The sequence below is a fragment of the Apteryx rowi genome, unplaced genomic scaffold (assembly GCF_003343035.1).
Source record: "Apteryx rowi isolate R43461 unplaced genomic scaffold, aptRow1 scaffold_240, whole genome shotgun sequence".
Classification (NCBI taxonomy): domain Eukaryota; kingdom Metazoa; phylum Chordata; class Aves; order Apterygiformes; family Apterygidae; genus Apteryx; species Apteryx rowi.
The window spans coordinates 1,173,164-1,194,512 of NW_020448753.1; the positions used below are offsets into that span (position 1 = coordinate 1,173,164).

Genomic DNA, 21,349 nt, shown 5'->3' on the forward strand with positions numbered 1-21,349 from the left:
GTTAATTGAAGTTAGTCAGAAAACCAAATTAGGATTCGGACTTTGGAAAGTAATATTTTTCTTTTTTGTGATGCAGTAGGGGACATATGGATTAGAAGCACTGTAGAAATGGTTCAGAGGTGCATTCATTATTATGATTCAGGGAAGAAGGAACAAAAATATTCTTAACACTCTTCTAATAATAAATGTCCAATAATTGCCAAGCTGATTTGCTAAACAGAGCATTATCCTCCTGCAACATGCTATGACACTATTCAGCAAAGGTGCAGTTGCTCAGAGAGGCAGAATCTTGATGCTGTAGACTTAGCGTAGGACTGGGACCTAATAACTTCCAGTGTGATTTTGTTCTGAGGCTCTCACTGACTCCCTGCATGGCTTTGATCATGGCTTTTGATCATTATTCTTTTCATTTCAGTTACCTGAGACATCCTTCAGCTACGAACGAGGGATAAATTATTTTAATTTCATGTTCATATGTATTTCATATATTCTTATATTAGAATATGTTATTCATAAAATAAATTAATTTCATGGTACTTTTGTACCATGATTCAAAATATATGACTTACAAAACATGTAAGTACTGCAGAAAGGCTACATTTTACTACTGAAATGTTAGAGAGCAACTGTTTTTCAAAATACATTATATATTTTTAGTGTAGAATGAATTTGAGGCAGACTGAATTATTGACCTTAGAATATGAAGGCTATGCATATGTATTTCATAGATGCAAATTCCTCATAAGGAACCAATAACTGTCTGATAGGTAAAGTGACCCTATTACACTAAACAGCCAGGGTTTGTTCTCAGCCAAATAGAGGAGAAGCCAAGCCAGCAATGGTATAGTTGAAACTGTTTCTTGAAAAGAAGTGCAGACTAGGAGGAATCCTGTGTTATAACCACTCTGAACCACGAGTGAAGAAGGGAGATGGCTAGGCCAAAGAATGCTAAATCAGGAAGTGCTTGTGGTTAAAAACAGAAGCAACCACATGAATAAAAGATTTTAAGAGACAGCTAGACGACACTGAAAAAAATAATTTGAAGAACAGAAAAAAGAAAAACAAGGACTAAAAGGCCCAGAAAGATTTGTGTGCATCTAAATCTGATGTCAAGAAAACAGAAAAGTAAAACCCAAATAACTAAAGATCTAGACATTCTTTAACAGAAAAAAATTCTTCTTGTTAAAAAAAAAAATTGAAATTGGACTTCCTTCACCATCTGGAAGCTTTCTCTTAAACAAACAAACGAATGAAACACACAATATAAAAATAGTTTTCATTTTTTTCTACACACCCAGAGAAAGATCCCTTAATGACAAAAACCAAAATGTTATACTTTCAGCTATATATAACTCCATGGAGACCTTTTGAGTTATTATTGATCATCTGTAACGCTCCTCTTTGACAACAACAGCAGAGTTTAATAAAAAATTGAAAATGAGTAATATTTTAGCATTAAACACAAGGGAAAAAGGAAGTTTAATTGTTCTACATATGTTTGTATTGAATAAGCAGGAAAAGATTTTCTGCATATAAAACATGTATTAAGAAAATGGTGGAGCTAGTTCCTAACTGTTGTCCCACCCCAATTTTCTACACTGAATAAACTCTTTAATGGGAAACCTTTTTTTAAGAAGTATTGATGCAAAGGAAAGCAAAGCAGAACAAAACAACATGATTCTAATTTGACCTTTCCAGCAGTATAGTATACACAATCCACAACACTTTTTATCTGGAATTAGATCAAAGCACTTAAGTAGTACTGTTAATTTGTGGGAATATAACACATCTGCATATGATTAAAGAGATACTGTCACTTACCATCTGAACAGCAACTTCATACTTAAAAGAACTCTTTCCTTTCAATCCAACCCATAAGTCTAAAATGCTCCTTTAAAAGACTTTGAATGGCTTGGGTGGAAGGAGCATTGTGTCAAAAGACAAAGGGCTTTGAAGCTGCAGGCATCTGCATCATGTTGATTATTACGTCTAGTTTGCTCTGCTAATAAGTGAGGAAATAAAAATTGCCTGTTATTAGATGAGGCTGACCTCTCCTTGGCTGTAAAAACAATTGCAATCTGGGTCTCTTATTACTTTACTTTAGTTGTGATGGTTGGAAGCCTATTTATCAAATAAATATGCTTTTGGGGGAAAAGCATGATTTTGATGCCAAATGATTTTCCTCTGCATCAGCTTGATTTTTCTTAGCGAGTAAAAAGTATGAGGGTCTCGGCATGAGTGTGGTCAAACACCAGAACAGGACCCCAGGGAGACTGTAGTCTCCATCCTTGGAAATATTCGAAACTCAGCTGGATATGGCCCTGAGCAACCTGATTCAAGTTGGTCCTGCTTTGAGCAAGGGGTTGCACTAGACCTTTGGAGGTTCCTTCCAATCATCATGCCTGTCTCATACTAATTTTAAAATAACAATGTCTTTCACCATGAAAAATAAAAAGAAAGGGAAGGTTTCTGCAAGTTATTTTCACACCGAAGAATAATTTCTGGTCTTTATCATACTTTCATAAAGTGGCATACCTAGGACAGAGAGAGAGAGAATGCAACTGTTCCCTTCAGAAACGGCAGAAATGCTTGCACACATCCATCTCTGAACCACAGTGAGGTGAACTTTCAGTTGAACTGGGGTTGGACTGTTAATTGCCAAGGCCTTTTCCACTCTCTCTCCATATAGATTATTTGTTCTAACAAGTACAACTTCTGTAGAGGAGCTGAAATAGCAGCCATACAGGAGAGAGAAAAAACAGGATGCTAAATACTTTTGGGGGGTAGAAGTCCCCTGAGAAATTGTGGCCTCAGTGTAATATATCATATTCTTAGAATTCTATTATTCTCTCTGCAGCCTAATATTCCTGATATTTTTTTCAATAATATATTTAGGACAGATGACTAGAACAAACACAGGCAGGAGAACAAACTATTTCTTCTGTCATAAAATTTCCTACTTTCCTTGTGTAAAGATAGGAAATAAATGGAATGCATCAAAAAAAGAGAGTAATTCATTTTTAGAGTTTAACCCAACTGATGATGCATTTTGATAATAGTAATGCTAAAAATCTATGGTGTCAGGAAAGTGAATGAACGAACTTATCCATTTCTTGTCTTCTAATTTCATACATAAAAGTGAAGATTTTATCTGGCCTGGCACGGTCTTTCTGAGTGTGGACTTTAAATCTATTTAACTGATAGACTGTCATGTCATCAACAGAAGTTCTCCTTTCCTTTGCTCACTGATTATGAGAGTATTTTATCAAATTTTAAGGGACTCAGGTCTTTTGACATACAATATTTATCACAACTCAGTGGTTACTTAATTCAGATTTCCAGAATATAAGCATTCATAGCCATAAGCAACAAGAACCTCAACAGCTCAGCAGCCTTGCTCTAGCTTAGTTATGGATGTATTAACTCAAGGATGGCACTGAGACTTTTTGAACTTTTGGCCCTAAATGCATAATGCCAGAAAATGTCTAAGCAACAGGATATATTTCTGTCAAAAATTAAGTATTTATATCATAGGTAGCCCACGTGTTTTTATTTTCAGTAGTTAACTCTAATGTTGTTATAATAACAAGCTTTAAAGCCTACTTTTAGCTAAAGAATAAAAAACAATGTTAATCTATCAAAAAAAAATTTTTAAGAAAAAATGTAATTTTAGCCATTGCTTGGAAGATGAGGCATATGCTTATTTGCATTTAAACTTTTTTCCCCCTATTACAGTGATCCGTGCAAAAATATCCAGCGAAAAGGTGGTTCCTGCCAGTGATGATCCTCTTGATACCCACAAAATGATCCGGTATGAAATCAAACAAATAAAGGTACATGGAATCACTTAGCTATTTTGAAGTTCAATACTGGTAACTAATGTATATGAGTACAATTTAGCCCCAAATTGCTCAAATTGGGAGCGGGATCCAGCTGGCTCCAAGGTTAGACCTGGATCAACTATACAGAAAACTTAAAGCGGGAGTGAGGAAAAAAAAAAAAGGAAAGAAAAAAAAAGGAAAAAGAGAAGCTGTGCTGATATTCATGAGATATTTCCTAAATAACCATATCTCGATGACAATTTTGTTATTCACAATTGCTTGATGAACACTTTATGAAAACATACTTCAGTCTATTAATGGTATTCACAATGTTTGTTTACTCTTTCTGGTGGATATTTGATCACCTATGTTGCATTATGATATCACTAACTCCAACTGGATGATACAAACTTTATAAACAGAGACCAAGCATTTCCAGCTGAAATAGCAAGGACCTGTCTTCATAAGTCAACAGGGATATTTGCAGAAACAGAAGACCTTCCCTCATGCAAACACAAATCATTTGTATGAATGTTGCTAGGAAAGCAAACGCAAAGTGGAAGCACAAAAAAAAAAAAAAAAAAAAGTGATTCAGAATCTCATGGAATTTTTCTATTATTTCTTTAGCTCCAATGAGGGGAAATATTTACTAAAAAACTGTTAGAAGACATATCCTGATCCCATTCAAGTCACCATCAAACCCTCACTGAGGTCAAAAAGATAATTTACCAGTTTTGGGATAACACAAAAAATAGAGGGTATCTTTCAACTAAGATATATTAGTGGTTTTTTGTTTTTTTTTTTTTTGTTTTCTAAGTGGTTTAATCTCTCATTTTTCATAGAATTTTTTTTGTTATTATATTTACTTGGAACATGTAAGTAGACTATCGTGAACTGATACATGCTTTAAAAAAAACAAAAAAACCCAATCCCTCAAATTGTATCAGCTCACAGAAAAATTACTAAGAAAGATGATGAGAAAGTTTTTCACTGTCTGTAATTGTATTCTAGGTATTACTGAGTTCACATTCCCCAGGTTTTAATTACAAGTATCTATGGCAGACAAGAATACCTCAAAATATTCACAAGACTAGTATCACACATGATTTCTGGTAAGGTTTTATACTATACACACACATTACATATACATGTACACACATACACGTACACATACACACACACACATCAGTTTCAACAATCCAATTCTTTTTACCTGTAACAACAAAACCTGAAACTCTTCATCACCTGCCATATTTTCTCTTCATCACCTGCAATAGTTTCTGTCTTCTTAAGCCATTAAGGACAGTTTCAAATGTTTCATTATGCAAATAAGCATACAAATACAACAGAAATTCTCTCTCCTCCTATTAGGGCTTTAATTTTGTGTTGCTACCGTGCAACACTTAAGTGAGCAATGTTACAGAAATGCAAATCTTCTACGTGGGCACAAAAAAGAATGAGAAGTGTAGTCTGTGTTATTATTTTCAGCCTATAATCCAGTTCTTCAGTGGTAGCACGCTGAAATCCCTGAAATCCATTCATATGCTTCGGAGTTTCTCCCACATTTTCCTAAGTGGAGGCCTATTCAAAACTCAGAAACATCAGTAAGAGATCTTCATTTAATTCCATTGAACTTCAGAAAGCAAGTCAGCTAGGACTGGACATACCAGAGAGGTTTATTTTTTAAAAAAAGATGTTCTCCACTTTTACAAAAAAGATGTTCTCTACTTTTACGTACAAGCTTAGGCTAAAGACAAAGGGGTCACAATAGTCCCAGCCTTCCAAGTCGTACTACTTCCAGCTAGAACAGAAGTAGATCCTGGGCTTTCACCCTGGCACACAGGTTGTACAGCTGAGTTGGAAACCAGCACCTTGCTCACTGTCTTTAACCCACACAGTAATAGAATCTTTGTTTGAAAGCTCTGCAATACAAAGTGTACAGCCAGAAAGAGGTTCAGTAAACTGAAAATCTTTTGTGGGATCTCTAGAAAATTCAGTGTGACACTTAAAAAAGAAAGAAAAAAAAAAAGTCTTATAAAGTCAACTTTGCATGTGCTTGGTAAATCTCACAGGAACTAACATATGCAGGAACTAACTTATGTAACCTGCTATATTCTAAGCATACTATTGACAATTGGCATACTAGTAAAAATCAAACAGGACTGGGTATACTGAAAAATAACTAAGAAAAACTCACTTTTTAAAAACGGAAACTTAATGGGAAAGTGGTATGGATAACACTATAAAGATCGCATCAATATACAAAACTAAAGAGACTGAGGTAGTTTAAATAGCTGATGCTTGTAAACATTTTGAAAATGTAAAAGAAACAATTAAAATAATATAATGATGTACACTGTGGGCCAGATTTGGCCACCTCAGTGAAATCAATGAGACAATTGGCAGATTGACATAAGATTTATTCTGAATCAAGAGAGAGATTTGAGCTTAATTTGTGAGTGCTATTATTGTCACAGAAATAGCTTGTCAGAGATGCTCAAACCATGAGCTGCATGGATCAGTGACCTCATTTGTGTATCTCCACTCTCTGAATAACTAAGAATTTGGTTAACACCGCAACAATTACATAACTCCTTACCGTTTCCTGTGTGTCAGTAGGACAGCGGCAGTGTCAGTACAGACTTCTTTAATACCAGGTTAACATCTGTCTATTCTCCCAGGTCCTCACCCCTATTTCCTACCTTCAGTAAAGTCCTACTAAAACACGAGATGTAAATGGCACAAAAATTATAGCACAGTGTTGAAAGCAAGGCAAGCTATCTCTTCCGTTTATCTAGAAAGTATCCACGCTTTTAAGAGCTGAGACGATTTGATCAAGATCATCAAATATGATGTGTTGACTTAAACAAAACGTTTAAATCTTAAGTAATGTTTTAACAAACATCTAGGTCAAAACCAGAGGTAAGTCAGAGCTGGAATTTCACAAAACCAAACTGATGAGAGCCTAAAAAGCCCTTCTCATTTATTACATGAAGATTTTTATTTAACTAATACCAAACTGCATCTCCAGCATAACTCAGACCACTCGTTTAAATATGGTTAGATCTCCATTATAAGTAGCAAGTTGTTAAGGTTTGTTTTTTGTTTTTACAGCTGAATTCATTTCCGTTGTCTGCACAATGCCTCTTCAGTTAACTTAAACGAAGTGATGAGTTATTCAAAGAAAAGTTGTACCCTACTATACCCTCAAAGGTTTATGAATGTGGACAAGACTCAAATTATAGGATACTTGCATAGTTCATATAGCTTTACAACAGCTATCCTAGATAGCTGTCCTTTGTAGAAGAACACACCCTGAACAATGCGAATTTAAAGGTAGCAGAAGCAGGGGATTCGCGTTCCAAAGGTGGCAGGAATCAGATGGCTCTTGATGGGCCTGAGGACAGCTCACAACTCAAACCGATGCTTTCTACTGGCAGGGAAGCAAATTCTTTACAACACATGTGCAGCCTCCTCCTGCTTCCTCATTTGGCCATCTTTTTGAGAAGATCTTCCAAATTGAACTAGTAAATATACTTTGAGATATCCAGACTACTTTTATCTAATAAAAATAAACACATTGTCCAATATCAATTTACACATTTTTATCATGCACTGCTGCTTTGTATAGGATAGTTTTCGTTTTGGGCTTTTTTGCTTGTTTTGTTTTGTTTTCGCTGGATGTTTGTTTATTTTACTAAATATTTTAAATTCACATCTAATATTTTTGGATCAGAAGCCCTATAACAACAATTTTGACTTTTTTAAACCCATAATTAAAGGCTTCAGAAAAATCAACATATTACAGTGTATTTTCTTGTGCCCTGTACTGTTTAAATCTCCCAACAGAACTTGAGTAACATGACCGTATTTTCCAGTGACGCCAGCTGCAACTGGGAGAGCCTGCCCTTGGGAGCTGTGAACCTTGCAATTGTCCACAGCTGTCAACACACAGCATGATGTAACCAAATGGGGCCTCCTACATGTTGGGGTTTCAGTTATGTCATATTAGGTGATGACAGGCTTTCTGAAGTTGATTAGCTTCTTATGATTCCCTCTCACATTTGGATATAACTAGATTTGTTTTGATCTTTGAATGGTTTACTTTAAGAATGACTGTCATAGCTGGAAATGCTAGTTAAGGAGCAGGGGATCTGAATACTGCATGGACTTTGATTCTGAACCTTTCCATTTTGGTGCTGCAGGCTATAAATTTGAGAGCTGGATCCCATTTTCCAATAGTTATTTCAGAAGGTCACATTGGACATAATTCTGAACTGGATATGGAAAAAGAGCTTGCTTTAATGACAATATAAGAGCAATGCTCAGTTTCTTATGATGTTTCATTTTCTGGAAGTTGCATGCCATTACACTGATCAAGATAGAATTTCCCATATTAATATATTGAGAACTTCTTGCATCTTCAAAGATTCAACACTGCAGTACCTTGTTTAAGCTGAATGCTGTCTGCATTATTCCTTAAACAGAAGATGCCAGTAGAATCTAATTTGAAGAGAATTCTTTAAAGATCCATTAAAAACACTAAAAAAGCACATTTAAAAACCTATAATTTAAAAAATGAAGACCTAATTTTCTTCTAAAAATAATGGACTTGTTTCATTTCACATATAGATGGAATCTAATCGCTGGTATTTTCTCCCATAAGTTCAGACTCTAAAGAGCATTTTTCCAAGAGGTGCGTCATATAATAGCTGTTGTTTGCAACTAATTTTCATGTTTGTTTCCCACTACTGACATACTTTTCATTTTCTGACAATTTTCAGATGTTTAAAGGATTTGAAAAACTGAAGGATGTTCAATATGTCTATACTCCTTTTGATTCATCACTCTGTGGAGTGAAGCTAGAAGCTAACAACAAAAAACAGTATCTTTTGACAGGTAAAATATAACAAAACTAACATACCTATAAAAACAGAAGTAACTGTTCAATGTCAAATCAAAGTCAATTGACTTTGCAAAAAAATACAACTGTTATAAAATTATGTATTTATGTACAGTCCAAATCGTACAAACAGAATGGAATGTACAAATTATATAAGGCTATAATTATACTTTGATCTTATGTCTTCTATCATTCATCAGAAGATCTTACAGCAGTTTTAGAGGAACTATATTGTAACTATATCATTAGTAACTATATCATTAGTAAGTAAGTATGCCATTTCCATTAATTTAAAACCAACAGTACTGGTTTTCCCATTAATGCAAATGTGTTTAATGAGACTACACATGCCTACCTGTATACAGATGTGTAACTACAGATTATTCTATGGAGCCCTGGAATCCTGGTTTAACATACTGATGCATTTGCATCCCCTGTCGGCAGGTTATCAGCATATTTTGAGAAGTATCTTTCTTAAATCTTTAACATTTATTCAGCATGTAATCAGCCAAATAGCTCTCACAGTTTTAATAACCATTGAAAAAAGTGTGAAATATGACTAATTTGGTGCTATTAAAAAACCCCAAAAACTTCAGATTCTCTTGCAATTTATTTCAGTATTTAGAGAAGTTTCATCTGTTTGCCTTATTTTTCTTATTTTCCATGCTGCAGGCCAAATTTTAAGTGATGGTAAAGTCCTTATCCATTTATGCAACTACATTGAACCATGGGATGATTTATCCTTGTCTCAAAAGAAGAGTCTTAATCAGAGATATCAAATGGGCTGTGGCTGCAAAGTAAGTATAGAACAAAACAGTGCCTAACAGTGGAGCCTGCCTTAGAGGAAATGGCAATTTTCACCGATAGGAACTGTTTTCTTATACACAAAATACTTTATAATATTATTTGTGAATAAATGTCATTTTAAAGAAAACTTCAATATACTGAAATAATGTCCTATTTCACATTTAGATCACTACCTGCTACATGGTGCCCTGCTCAATCACCACACCAAATGAGTGCCTCTGGACAGACTGGCTGATAGAAAGGAAGCTATATGGGCACCAAGCCAAGCATTATGCCTGTATCAAGCGAAGCGATGGCACTTGCAGCTGGTACCGAGGTGGCCCACCCCCAGAAAAAGAGTTTATTGATATCAGCGAACCTTAAAATTATCACTTCCTAAAAAGTCTCGGAGTCTAATTCCATCAAGCATTGCACGCTCACAGCTTTGAACTGCCATTGTCTAATGTATCTGTTGCTTAGAAACAAAAACAAATTGTCCTGTACAGCTAAAGTACAGAGTTTGTGGAATTGGCACTCAGGCAAGAAGAGGAACAAATCTCCTGGAGGTAGCTACTCTGTAAAGTTATGCTTTGTAGAGAGAGGCTCATGCTGAGAATGTTCCTCTGTGTTCCTTAAGGCATAACAACTTTCCTTTTCACCAGTATGAATGTAAAAGAACAAAAGAATTGTCAGAATTTTGTCCCCTATTTCAGTTACCCTACAGATTAAGAGAGCCCCATGTTTTATGCCACATCTTTCTGATAAAAGAAGAAATGTTTCATAGAACTATTTTTTCTGTATGAAAGTCTTCTGATATGAAAGAATTATTGTACAGTGTATATGTAAAGTATTATAACAATGTGCTATAAAAAAGATTCAAAGATCCATGTTTTTCCCTTATCTGTTGAAACATGCTAAACACTTTTGTGATTAAAAAACCCACAAAAACTATGCTCCTTATTTTGTATGTTACTTATGTCATAGCTTTATCTACAGAGTTGTAACTTCCATTGATAACTAAGTTAAAACACACCCGTGATAATGAAAAGCCTCTCATCCAATTCATTATTCCTATGGACTAGCATATACTGTAGAAAGAAAAGCCAGATGTTCTAATGCTTAGGTATTGTATAGAATCAACACAAATTATGACAGGCTAAAATGGCTTATGTTGACAGAAACCATGTCCATCTTCACTGCAGCAGTAGTACTTGGTTATGCCCCTCTACATCTCTGACTAGAGCATCGTATTTCAGTACGGTTACAAGCCTTGGCTTTAAAAGCTTATGTAAAACTATATGCAATAGATATTAAATAGCCTACATGGCAAGTGTTTTCTAAAAAAGCTCTTAAATATTTGACCATATTCAACAGTTTAAATTTACATTAATGATTCTTCATTCATGAATTTGCATTGTATTACATCACAAGGAATTTAGTAACTCATAAACCAGATAAGTGTTACAACATATTTTGCCCTTTAATTTTTTTTAATGTCTTAATTTTATGAATTGATTACTGTAGTTAGTAACTAATCTTACACATATTTAAGTTTACAAAAGTAACTTAATTCACAGTGGTAAAACTTAAGGAATTATTTCAGTAAATGCCAAAGTTCAGACAGTTGTCCAACTGCTCGTCTGCTAAATACTGGATGAGAACCATCGCACAGAAGAAGGTTGTGTGATCACTGCCAGTTCTGACCTATATTTTGCTCTCTCCAAGTCCTATCTTTGAGTTTCTTCTACTTCATTCCAATTTTGGTGGGAAATTACACTCATACGAGAATTTAGAACAGGCAGAGAAAAAATTTAGACAGTTCTGTTCTTGTTTGGTTAGATCGAATCGATTGAAAGTTTTAACACAAACACTTTACTTATTCCTACTAATGATATTCTGACATTTCCAGTCTACAGACTCATTCAAAATTCAGAGAAGGGTCCAGTTTTCCAGATAGTGCCTTTACTCTGTATGCTATAGAGTCCTTAAAAAATACCAGGTCTTAAACTTGCAAAGAACATAATCACATTTTTAAGCGTATGGGCATCACTAATTCCACTAATTCAATGAAGGAGTATTTTAGGCATAAAATTCAGCATGTCCTACCTATCCTATCTGCAGTCTAAGATATGTCGCATTGGATATATAATGTATACTTGCAAAAAACTTTATAAATGATTTTTACAACAGATTCTGTTCTAGCGTTTCCATTATTTTTATAATTGCACAAGTCCGTATTTAAAGGACAGACAATGGCTGCTTTGAAAGCACTACTGTGAGAATAACAAATATTCTTATTTACTTTTTGTGGGTAAACTTCTGCATATATATATATATACATATATATATATGCAGAAAAGCAACACACTGAGGTTCTATTTTGCTGGAGCTCGTACAATGGTACTTGCATAAAGGTTTTAAAGTTGTGTCTGACTGTAAAACGAAATAAATAGAACAAACCAAAAGAAAGAGAGATCTGTGTTGAAATCCTATCACGTTTCACTTAGTCCTACAGAAAGATGATTTAGTGCTAAGACAGAAGCAGTTACATTTGAAGTACCACACCGCATGAGATCTGAATATCCAGAAAGCACTGCTTGCCACTACATTTTCTTAGATAGGGACAGGGTTTCAAACTTGCAAATCAGCTTGCTTTTTTATGTATTCGCTTTGTTTTGCTTTGACTTTCCAGGAAAAGAGAATGCAGCACGTTCTAACTATTACAATTCAACAAATACAGTCCCCTTATTTATGTACCAATACATAAAACATTAACAAACTGTAGTTTAATTCCAATGGAGTGCAAATGGCACAAGGCCTACGGGAATGCACAGCATTATATCCCTTAATAGTCGACATTTCCCTTTGTATTTTATTGAAGATCAGCTTTGCTATTTTAACTAACAGTCTTAAATTAAAACACAGTATCTTGGTACTGCCAAATATAAAGCTTACCTAGTTTTCTGCTTTACTAAAGACAAACAGAAAATTACAGAAAGCCAATTTTGACCATAAACTTATTATGGCTACTCATATAAATGAAATACAAAGGCTACATTTCTTCCAAAAAGGTACTGATATTGCAGATATAATACTGTCAGTGCTGTGCATTTCTATGACTAATTTGCAAACAGGCTTAAAAAAACAGGCCTCATTTACTCATGTCAAACCAAAACAATTGCTAGACGAGCCTGTAAGAGCTTAATAACCACACAAGGTCTGAGCATGCACATGGCTAATTAATATTCAATACATGTACAGTGTAGCATTTGCTTCCAAATCCATTTTGATGTAATGGTGCATTCTGAATAGTTCTTTGCAGTAAACAGATATTTTCTGTCTTTTTAATTTAACATAGTTCTGTTTCTATTTCACTTATACAGTAAGCAGACCTTAAACACAACTAACTGCTGCCTTCTTTATGTACGCTGTAAAAATATGTATTTTTTAATATTTATAAAGAAACAAGTACGAATTGTATTCTATAACTAGTTTTAAAAAATTTGTATTTGACTTGTCATAAAATATTTGATATAAGGTGTTTCAAAATTAACAGCTGACAACTTTGATTTCTGTCTGGACATAAATCTGGCCAAACTTCCTATAATGGATTGTAAAAAGATGTTTTTTCTCATATCAATAAATAGGGCAAGAAAAGCTTTAAAACACCCTCCCAGAATGGCTGTTTATTTTTCATGAGATTCAGCATTGATAAGGATTATGAAAAAGATTAACTACAGTATTGCTTTCAGAATATGCTATTTTCCTATGAAGATTTTTGCTGTAGTGGCATTGATTTATTACAAACAGTAGACTATTATTACAACATCTAATTTTTACTTCCTGAAACTACGTATGTGTTAAATGGAAGGTCAAAACAGAAATGCAGCTGGCTACAACATTTGATCTTAATTTGAAAATGACTCATTTGACTTGTAATTAGAGATCAGAGAAGGGAGAACATACAGATGAACAGTGTGAAAAAAAAAAAACCTTGCATATTGTTGTCCTTTCTCTATGTTCCAGTTAGGTTTTAATTAAAACGACCAACAATTACGTTGAAAAAGCCATTTTTTCATTACAGAGAACATAGGAGGTAGGAATGTAATGAAATAAAGAAAACTAATTACTGAGGGAAAGGCTGTAGATATGACTCAAATAGCAATGAGTCCAAAAAGCCTTACAGCATTTTGTATAGCTTTAATCAGTTTGAGATGAATGTTTATGTTTCAGAAAGTGTTTCATTAAAACAGCTCCAGTTTTACACAAAAGAATGGCATCTTTGTTTATTTATCTTTTATTGCTGTCTAAAGACTCAGTACAAATGATCACTTGAGTATGAAAGCAGCACGAGAAATAGAAGCACAAGTTTACCTCTGGCATGTTCAGCTGAAAATTCAATTCACAGAGACTGAAAAATAGTTTGTCCTGTACAGGGTTTTCCCCTGTCTCCCTACAATGTGGCTTGAACTGGGTGGAAAGCTCTAGGTTGCAATTTGGGGGGATAAGAAGGGAAGGAACAAACACAAGAGTAACTACACAAATTATTTTAAGTGGGAAACATCAATTTCTGTAGAAGCAAGATCAAACCAGCCAACAATTAATAAACAGTGTTTAAAAGACAACAGCATTCAAATAGTGTGGTATCACTTCAATTCACCTACTAAGAAAACTCCATTATCCAGATCATCTTATAACCCATTGTAGAAATTCCAATAAAATGTTATCTGGTACCATGTTGCCTGATTATTTTTGAAGTCACAAATTTCACAAGAATTTCTTCAGAAGGAAAAAGCAAATAAATGAGCTTCACCAAAATCAGTTATTACAGTACATCTAAACCACGCATTGCAACACCATACCGAAATGGGGATGAATTCTCTCTAGATTAATGTTCATGACATAGAAATATGTAAAAAATTATTGAGATTTGGATAATATTGACAATCAAAAGCTCAAGCCAGACAAAAACTTATCGGTTCAGACATTAGTGATCAATGAGGAACCAAATACCCCAAAGAAAGAGGGGGGGAAAAAATCCTCATATTTGTTATACTCTGTTAGCAAACAAAATACAGCCTATAAATACATACGCAGATTTTCTTGTTTGTGTTCTACTGGTGAACTGGAATTCAAACAGCTGTTTAAAATAGCAGTTTGCAACTGATCTGGTGGACCTTCCCCAGGGCTGTACTACATATAAATTAAAAGCTGAAACATTAATTCTTGGCCCAAATTATAGGTATTCTCTTTGTTTCTATGTGCTGCTATTAAACAAGGCATAAAAAGGCATGCTGTTGCAACAAAACAGTGAACAACAGCTGATAAAATAATGAAGAAAGAACAATTAATTTTGTGAGGAAGTTACAAATCAGCTTAAACCTTGGCCATTCTCAGGAATATAGAGAGATATAAAACTTATTACCATTTGAAAAACCATATTGCAAGACATGAGATGTGGTTCTGCTTCTCCATGTGTTATGAATTAATCCCCAAGGCACAAAACTCTTGTTTTGCATTAAAAAAATTTAGAGAATTATAAAGCTGTACATTTTCCTGACAAATCCATCATCAAAAACCTCTCCCACTTTGAAAAGATTCAACTGTTCAGGATGATACTTTGATCTGCTCCTCTATATTAGCACCATTCTTCTTTGGCTCTGCAAAACTCCTGCGTATCAAACATACTAAATACAGAACTCTGGTGAAAGCTCTTTTCATAAGAAGTGTCACATGTGGCAAAAAAAGGGGAAAAATCTGTAAGTTAATAGTCCAAAGCAGCAAGAGAAGAGAACTGGGAACAGCCATCCTGCCACTCTCGCAATACATCAGAAGATACAGCAGAACTGCACCATACTATATTTGTTACCAAACGGGGAGACAGAAGTGGGAAAAAGAGGACTTCAGAGGAAATCTTAGTCAACTGGTATCACTAAAGGTTATCTTAGATGTCCTTTATGATAACGAAGCGCTGGCAAGAATCTCAGACAGACGCACAGCAATTATGGCTTGAGGACCTAACATACACAGATAACTAACGTTTTTATCATGACATTGCAATGAGACTTGGGGCACTTGAATCACAGCTGTGTGACATGCTGAGCAGCAAGATCAGGATTATATTCTAAAAATAATTGATGCCTCTGCGCTAGTCCGTTCTATCAGCAAATTCTCTCAGTGCTGAAATTATCTTCTCTAGAAAGAAATACTCAGGAAAGAATTTCTGTTTAGAAACCATAAGAAAAGTAAAAAACCAAAAACAAAAAAAAATTGCAGCATAGGACATTATGCTTTTCTGTGGGCCATTAGATCCTGAAATGTTCATATTCAGGCACAGAAATAATCACAGTTGCACATTTATCTGCAGGTTGGAAACTCTATGTTATTACCTACACCCACCCAACCAGTTTCAGGAAAACACTTTCAGAAACTACTGAGGATAAGATACACTTGCCCACTTCCACCTAAAGCATCATTAGACAGACTGCTATAGAACTACTACTTTACCTTTTCACCAGACAGAAAGGACATCTCTCCTTCTCAGTGATGACCTAAACACACTGTTCCTGATGCAAACAGCATATGAAACAAAATACCCCAAGAGTGATCTCAAACAAAATTCATCTTAAGGTAGCTGAGGAACTACTCTCTTTGTCTCATTACCATGTACCAGGAGTGAAAGCATATGTTCCTCTTAACAAAGTAGGTTTGGGAACTAAAGATTACAAGTTATCTTGAACTTTTTCAAGAAACAGGCAGCTTGCATAAATAGCAAGTTTTTTTCAGCTGCCTCTGTACCTTCAGTTTCCAAGTTATCCATGGTTGACGAGAAGCAGCTGTTCTTTTTTTTTTTTTTTTAATACCTTAAGGAAATACAGGAAGAATAGACATCAAAGGCATCTGAAGATCTAAAATCTGCAGGATAATATTATTTTAGGAAAAAATACGGTAAGCAAAGGTCATGAGTGTCATTTTTAAGAATCCATTTCTGTATGTAAAGGACTGGGAATGAAACAATACCAACGCAGGTACACAAAGATCACAAACAATGCGACTGTAAATGAGTTCTATGTTCTACACAGACATGAATCCAGCCTTACCTATCATCCACAAAGATGATAAACCCTTGGAATGCATCACAAAAGATTAAGCTGAAAACAAACCATAAGCGTAGCCCCTGCTCTTTAATAGTTGCTTTGTGTCTTTAGAACCATTTAATCTCTTTAAGGTCTGAAATTAGATGACTAGCTTCAGATTTGAAAATCTTCCAGTTAAACACTACAGTGCTTTAAAGTGGTCACCCAGTCTCATCCCACTGAAAGCTTCCAACATGGCTTTTAAAACAGAGACAGTAAAGAGGGGGAAATGAATCACGTGCGTTTATAGTTCCTGTTTTATATAGCCAGTATTTGAATTTAGTACTGATATTTGCACATACCATTTCCTTGTGATTTGGGTAGAACGTCTGCTCAATTAATGGGAACTTCTCTGGACCCAAACTTTTGTAGACAGACACCAGCTGGGCAAACTGTAAAATAAAACAAAACAAAGCAAAATGCTTAGGAAAGAAACCACGTTCTACTGAAATGATCTTACTGTCATTTTGCTTCTTGACTTGTGTGTTACATAAACTCAGCATCAAATACACACATACTTACTGTATGCTTTCCCTCTCTCTCCCCAAGCATACTTTTATAGTCCAGCCAAGCTATGACCTCCTTATATAGAGCAACAAAGAATAATATCTCTAAGAGTCAATCCTTCAGATGTACAGAAAATGAAATACACTGGAATACTGGTTTTAGGATACCTCGCACTTTGCATATCTTGCACTCATTTTTTGATTTAAAAAAAAATCATTTAAATGTTGTATTTTTCACCACCTTTGATCTAAAGATCAGACTTCACATTAATTTATCCTTCTGGCACCCTGATGAAGGCAATTTTTCAAAACTGGAGAATAGAGAAAAGCAGTTATTAACTGTATGTCACGTATAACAAGCCATGCGAAGAAGAAACAACAGAATTTTAATTTTCTAGGCTTTACTCGTCTACCATAACCACATGGCCATCCCTTCAGTGTCTTCAGTTAACAAAGCTCTTGGTAATTTAAACGGGTTACATGTTGTTGGCATTTCTATTGATCTTTTCTTTTTGGGCCCTCCCCCCCCGACACACATAACCACTCTACCTATAATGTGGACTGCAGTAACATAACGCAGAAAGCAAGGCAACACAAACATTTAAATAATTTAAAAATATATTTAAAATAATTTTTAAAAAAATGCAAAAAGACATGGAATTCTTTATTAAATATAAACGCACTTGGGAGCTGTTTTCTTTAGTGAACAGATCAACTCTTCTAACAGTTTAAAAACTAAATCACTTTTGAAATCACAGCTTAGCAAATGAAGTTTCTAGGGAGCAAGGCGGCTTTGGCAGTCAGAAGACCACTATTGTTTCAAGACTCCAAAGCTTTGGCTTGTACATGCCTGTGATGTATTTAATTGTCATTATGCCAACATGAGACATAAACAACTTAGCCCAACAGTTTGAATAGTGGGATTTGCTGGTTACAAACAGGAAAAAAGCAGAGAACAATAGAACTCTGTCCATAATGTAGTTTGGTCAAATACCTACTCTGTTAATGCAATTTAGGGTGCAGGGATAGCAAAAACTCTTTAAAGGAAAAACACCAATGAAGGCTTTTTATTGCATTTCCAGCTGGCATAGAAAATTTGTTTAATTTAGTGGTGTTTACTTAGGTTTGGTAAAACACATATTTAAATTTTGAAAGCCAGTGGAAAATGCCTTAATGATGAGTAGGTTTCACCAGAAGCTTAAGAAATTCGAGTTGGATAGTATACCGTACAAAAAACCTCAAGGAAAGGAAATATTATCACAGCTACCAAAATAAGTAGGTTTGTGAATAAGATTCCTGACAACTTACTATTTATTTCTGTCCTTATCCAAGATTCAAATTTGAAATCTCATGAACAAATACTGCCTATTAAATACATGATTTATGCCAAGCAATTATTTGGACCACGGAGAACTATTGTTAAAACAAATTTACATGTCTTTAAGAAATATCCTTTAAAGAAGTCATGATTGATAAATTTTATGAAAATAAATCATATGAAAGCAAGCAAAAAGCAGGGAGAAAATGACTATATTTGTAGGGGTTATGACATTTACTTAAGAGGTAAGACAGCTATATTTCAGATTGATACTAGTGGATGTTTACTTACTTAAAATAAAACAGTAAGAACCACAGATAGTATGAATGTATCACTCTAAAGTACCCTATAATCTAGTGATTAAGCTATGAAATAGCATGTACAAAATGCAGGTTCAAATTTCCTGAAGTGGAGGAGAGAAATGAACTCAGATTTCCTGTAACCAGGGCGTTTATCCCTTGCCCCTACTGGGATGCTGCCTCACCTGTGTGTCTATAACTTTATGAATCTCCTGTCAAACTTTTCTCCCCACAAAAAGCAACTCGATAAATGTAACCCAAATTCACATAACGACTTTAACATAAATTAAAAAGGCAATTTTTCCCAGAGATTTAAAAAAGTACCACCACAGCAAAACCACAGTTCTAATTGTACATTCCTGAACTCCTCCTGATATCCAGTATTTTTCTTTATTTTTCCTGGGAAATTTATGAAAATAATTTTATTCATGTTTTAATGAACTTTTGATTCATTTAAAACGTGATCTGGATTGTGCCTTTTTTATGTTCTCCTTCTGAGCAGCTCAACAACAACAAATATATATGTATTATATATAAAATATGTGTATATATATACACACACACACACATATATATTTTTACACTCACTGAAGCAAAAGACCACTTCAGGAAATCCTGTTGTATCTAGACAGTTTGTAAGCTATACAAAGCTTACAAATATGCTGAGTATAGAATACCATATTGCCACTTTTTCTGTTTTTCCATCCAGACCAACTTTTAAAGGTCTGCTGGAGATCACACTAATGAGTTTGATTTGACAATTCTTAGACTTCAGACAAAAAAGTATACGCTAAGTTGACCAAATCAATGTTTTGCCTTGATTAGAATTTTGAAAGAGTTTTGTTTTACTGGGCTAGCTAAAATGACCTTAAATTTCACTTTAAATCACAGAAAGGTTTATCAAATTCTTCCCTGAGAAAGAGCAAGATGTTTTTAGATGATAAATGACTGAATTATTACCTAATCCAATGCTGAATATTTTCAGATATGGGATGTTTATGAAACAGAAAAGACTGGCAGAGCTACACTACATTTAAATAAAGTATTTTACATGGATGCCAAAAATCCCTGAGTGATTTTTAACAGTTATCTAGCAAAACAACGTCATAGAGCTTAACATTTCAGCAGGAATCTTTTCAACTTCTCAGAGAGGAAAGAACAAGAAAGCAGAAAGAATGTTTTAGTTCTTATTTTAGCTAGCTGAATTTACTCTTCATTTTTAAATTTTATGCCTTTGTCCTTCTCAGCTCTAATATGGTGATCCTCAGGTAAGTGTATCCAGATTTTTTTCTAAATCTTCAGATTTTGTAACATCCTTTGTAACATCAGCTCTTCTCTTTTTCTAACATCTTTGGGATGAAATGCTTTCATCTTGTCCTAGAGATGGTGTCTCCATAAAAGAGCAGTAAAGAGCCACCTGCACTTTTTCTACTCTCCAAAGTATGATACAGATAAGAAGAAACACTTAGTCAAAGAGACACTTAGTCTCTTTGATTTCACATGAAAGCTTTACAGGGTTTCATTACACTGAGAATAGGATATTATAAATTTGACTGCATATATTGTACTGTAATCAAGCAACTAACAGTTGCAAAAAAAAAAAAAATCACTCTCCTCACAAAGATGTGAATAAGGAACTTGTTTATCATTTTAGACAAGTTAAAATGCACTTAATTAGGCAAGTCATCTCTGAAATGCTCAGATGAACACCAAAGCTGCACAAACTTTTCCTTTAAAAAAAAATCATTAGATATTTAAATTTATATACTCCAGATGGTGCTTTGTGTTACCTTTAATTCCTGCAATCTTCTAATCTTGCCAGATCGAAGGATATGTATCACTGTGCATTCCAGTGGGGAGTTTTCTGGTAAGTGGAATAAGATTTTCATGCAATAAACTACTTCACATTTGCCTGTACAATTATTCCCTACTAGGGAAGAACCCCTGAGCTATTCTTTCAGAGATTTTCCTTTCTTTTGGATATTTTTTGTCCGTGCTTTTTAAAACTTAAGGCTTGCTCCTACTGACAGTGAAAGAACTCCAGCTAACTATCTAATACTTCATGGTAACAACTTAAATGATCACAAAATTGGGATCACCAAACCAGATGAGCTGATGCTGTCTAATCCTAGGGAGACAGAAAAACTTTATATGAGAGACAGAACATTTTTTGAGTCCCTCTGTTGTAAGCAAATATACTTTCAAATGACATTCACCCTACCTTTGACTGCTCCGAGTTGTAGGCGTGCCTAAAGAATGACGAAATTGAATGCAACTGCAGTTCACTTCTGGATTCCCATAAATAAATTTGCCTTTTACCAAATGAATTAAACATTTGTTAATAGGTTGGTTTATATTATCTTGCTATTATAGGAAATTAATAGAGAAGGTGACACATTGACTCTTTAGACTCCTTCAGACAGTGCCCAGAAAAATGTTTTAACATGTCCTGAAGTAAATCTTCTCTTAGGTTGAGGCTTGGAAGTGTGACTTGTCATTTCAGAAAAACATGACAGCCTCATGAGAGTCAGAGACATGCAAAAGCATAGAGACGCAATATCATTAACATTAGCATCTCAT

The 21,349-nt window shown here is 34.6% G+C and overlaps 2 protein-coding genes across 2 annotated transcripts in view; one reads left to right on the forward strand and one right to left on the reverse strand.

The window, feature by feature from the left end:
• Positions 1-11,774, forward strand: part of TIMP4 (TIMP metallopeptidase inhibitor 4) — a 29,614-nt gene extending 17,840 nt beyond the window's left edge. The window contains exons 2-5 of the mRNA XM_026066428.1: positions 3,736-3,833; positions 8,606-8,720; positions 9,397-9,521; positions 9,697-11,774. Of these exons, the coding sequence (XP_025922213.1) occupies positions 3,736-3,833; positions 8,606-8,720; positions 9,397-9,521; positions 9,697-9,894 (536 nt within the window). The 3' untranslated portion in view covers positions 9,895-11,774. The remainder of the gene's footprint in view (positions 1-3,735; positions 3,834-8,605; positions 8,721-9,396; positions 9,522-9,696) is intronic.
• SYN2 (synapsin II) overlaps positions 1-21,349 on the reverse strand; it is a 127,669-nt gene that overhangs the window by 84,877 nt on the left and 21,443 nt on the right. The window contains exon 5 of the mRNA XM_026066402.1: positions 16,949-17,038. Within this exon, the coding sequence (XP_025922187.1) occupies positions 16,949-17,038 (90 nt within the window). The remainder of the gene's footprint in view (positions 1-16,948; positions 17,039-21,349) is intronic.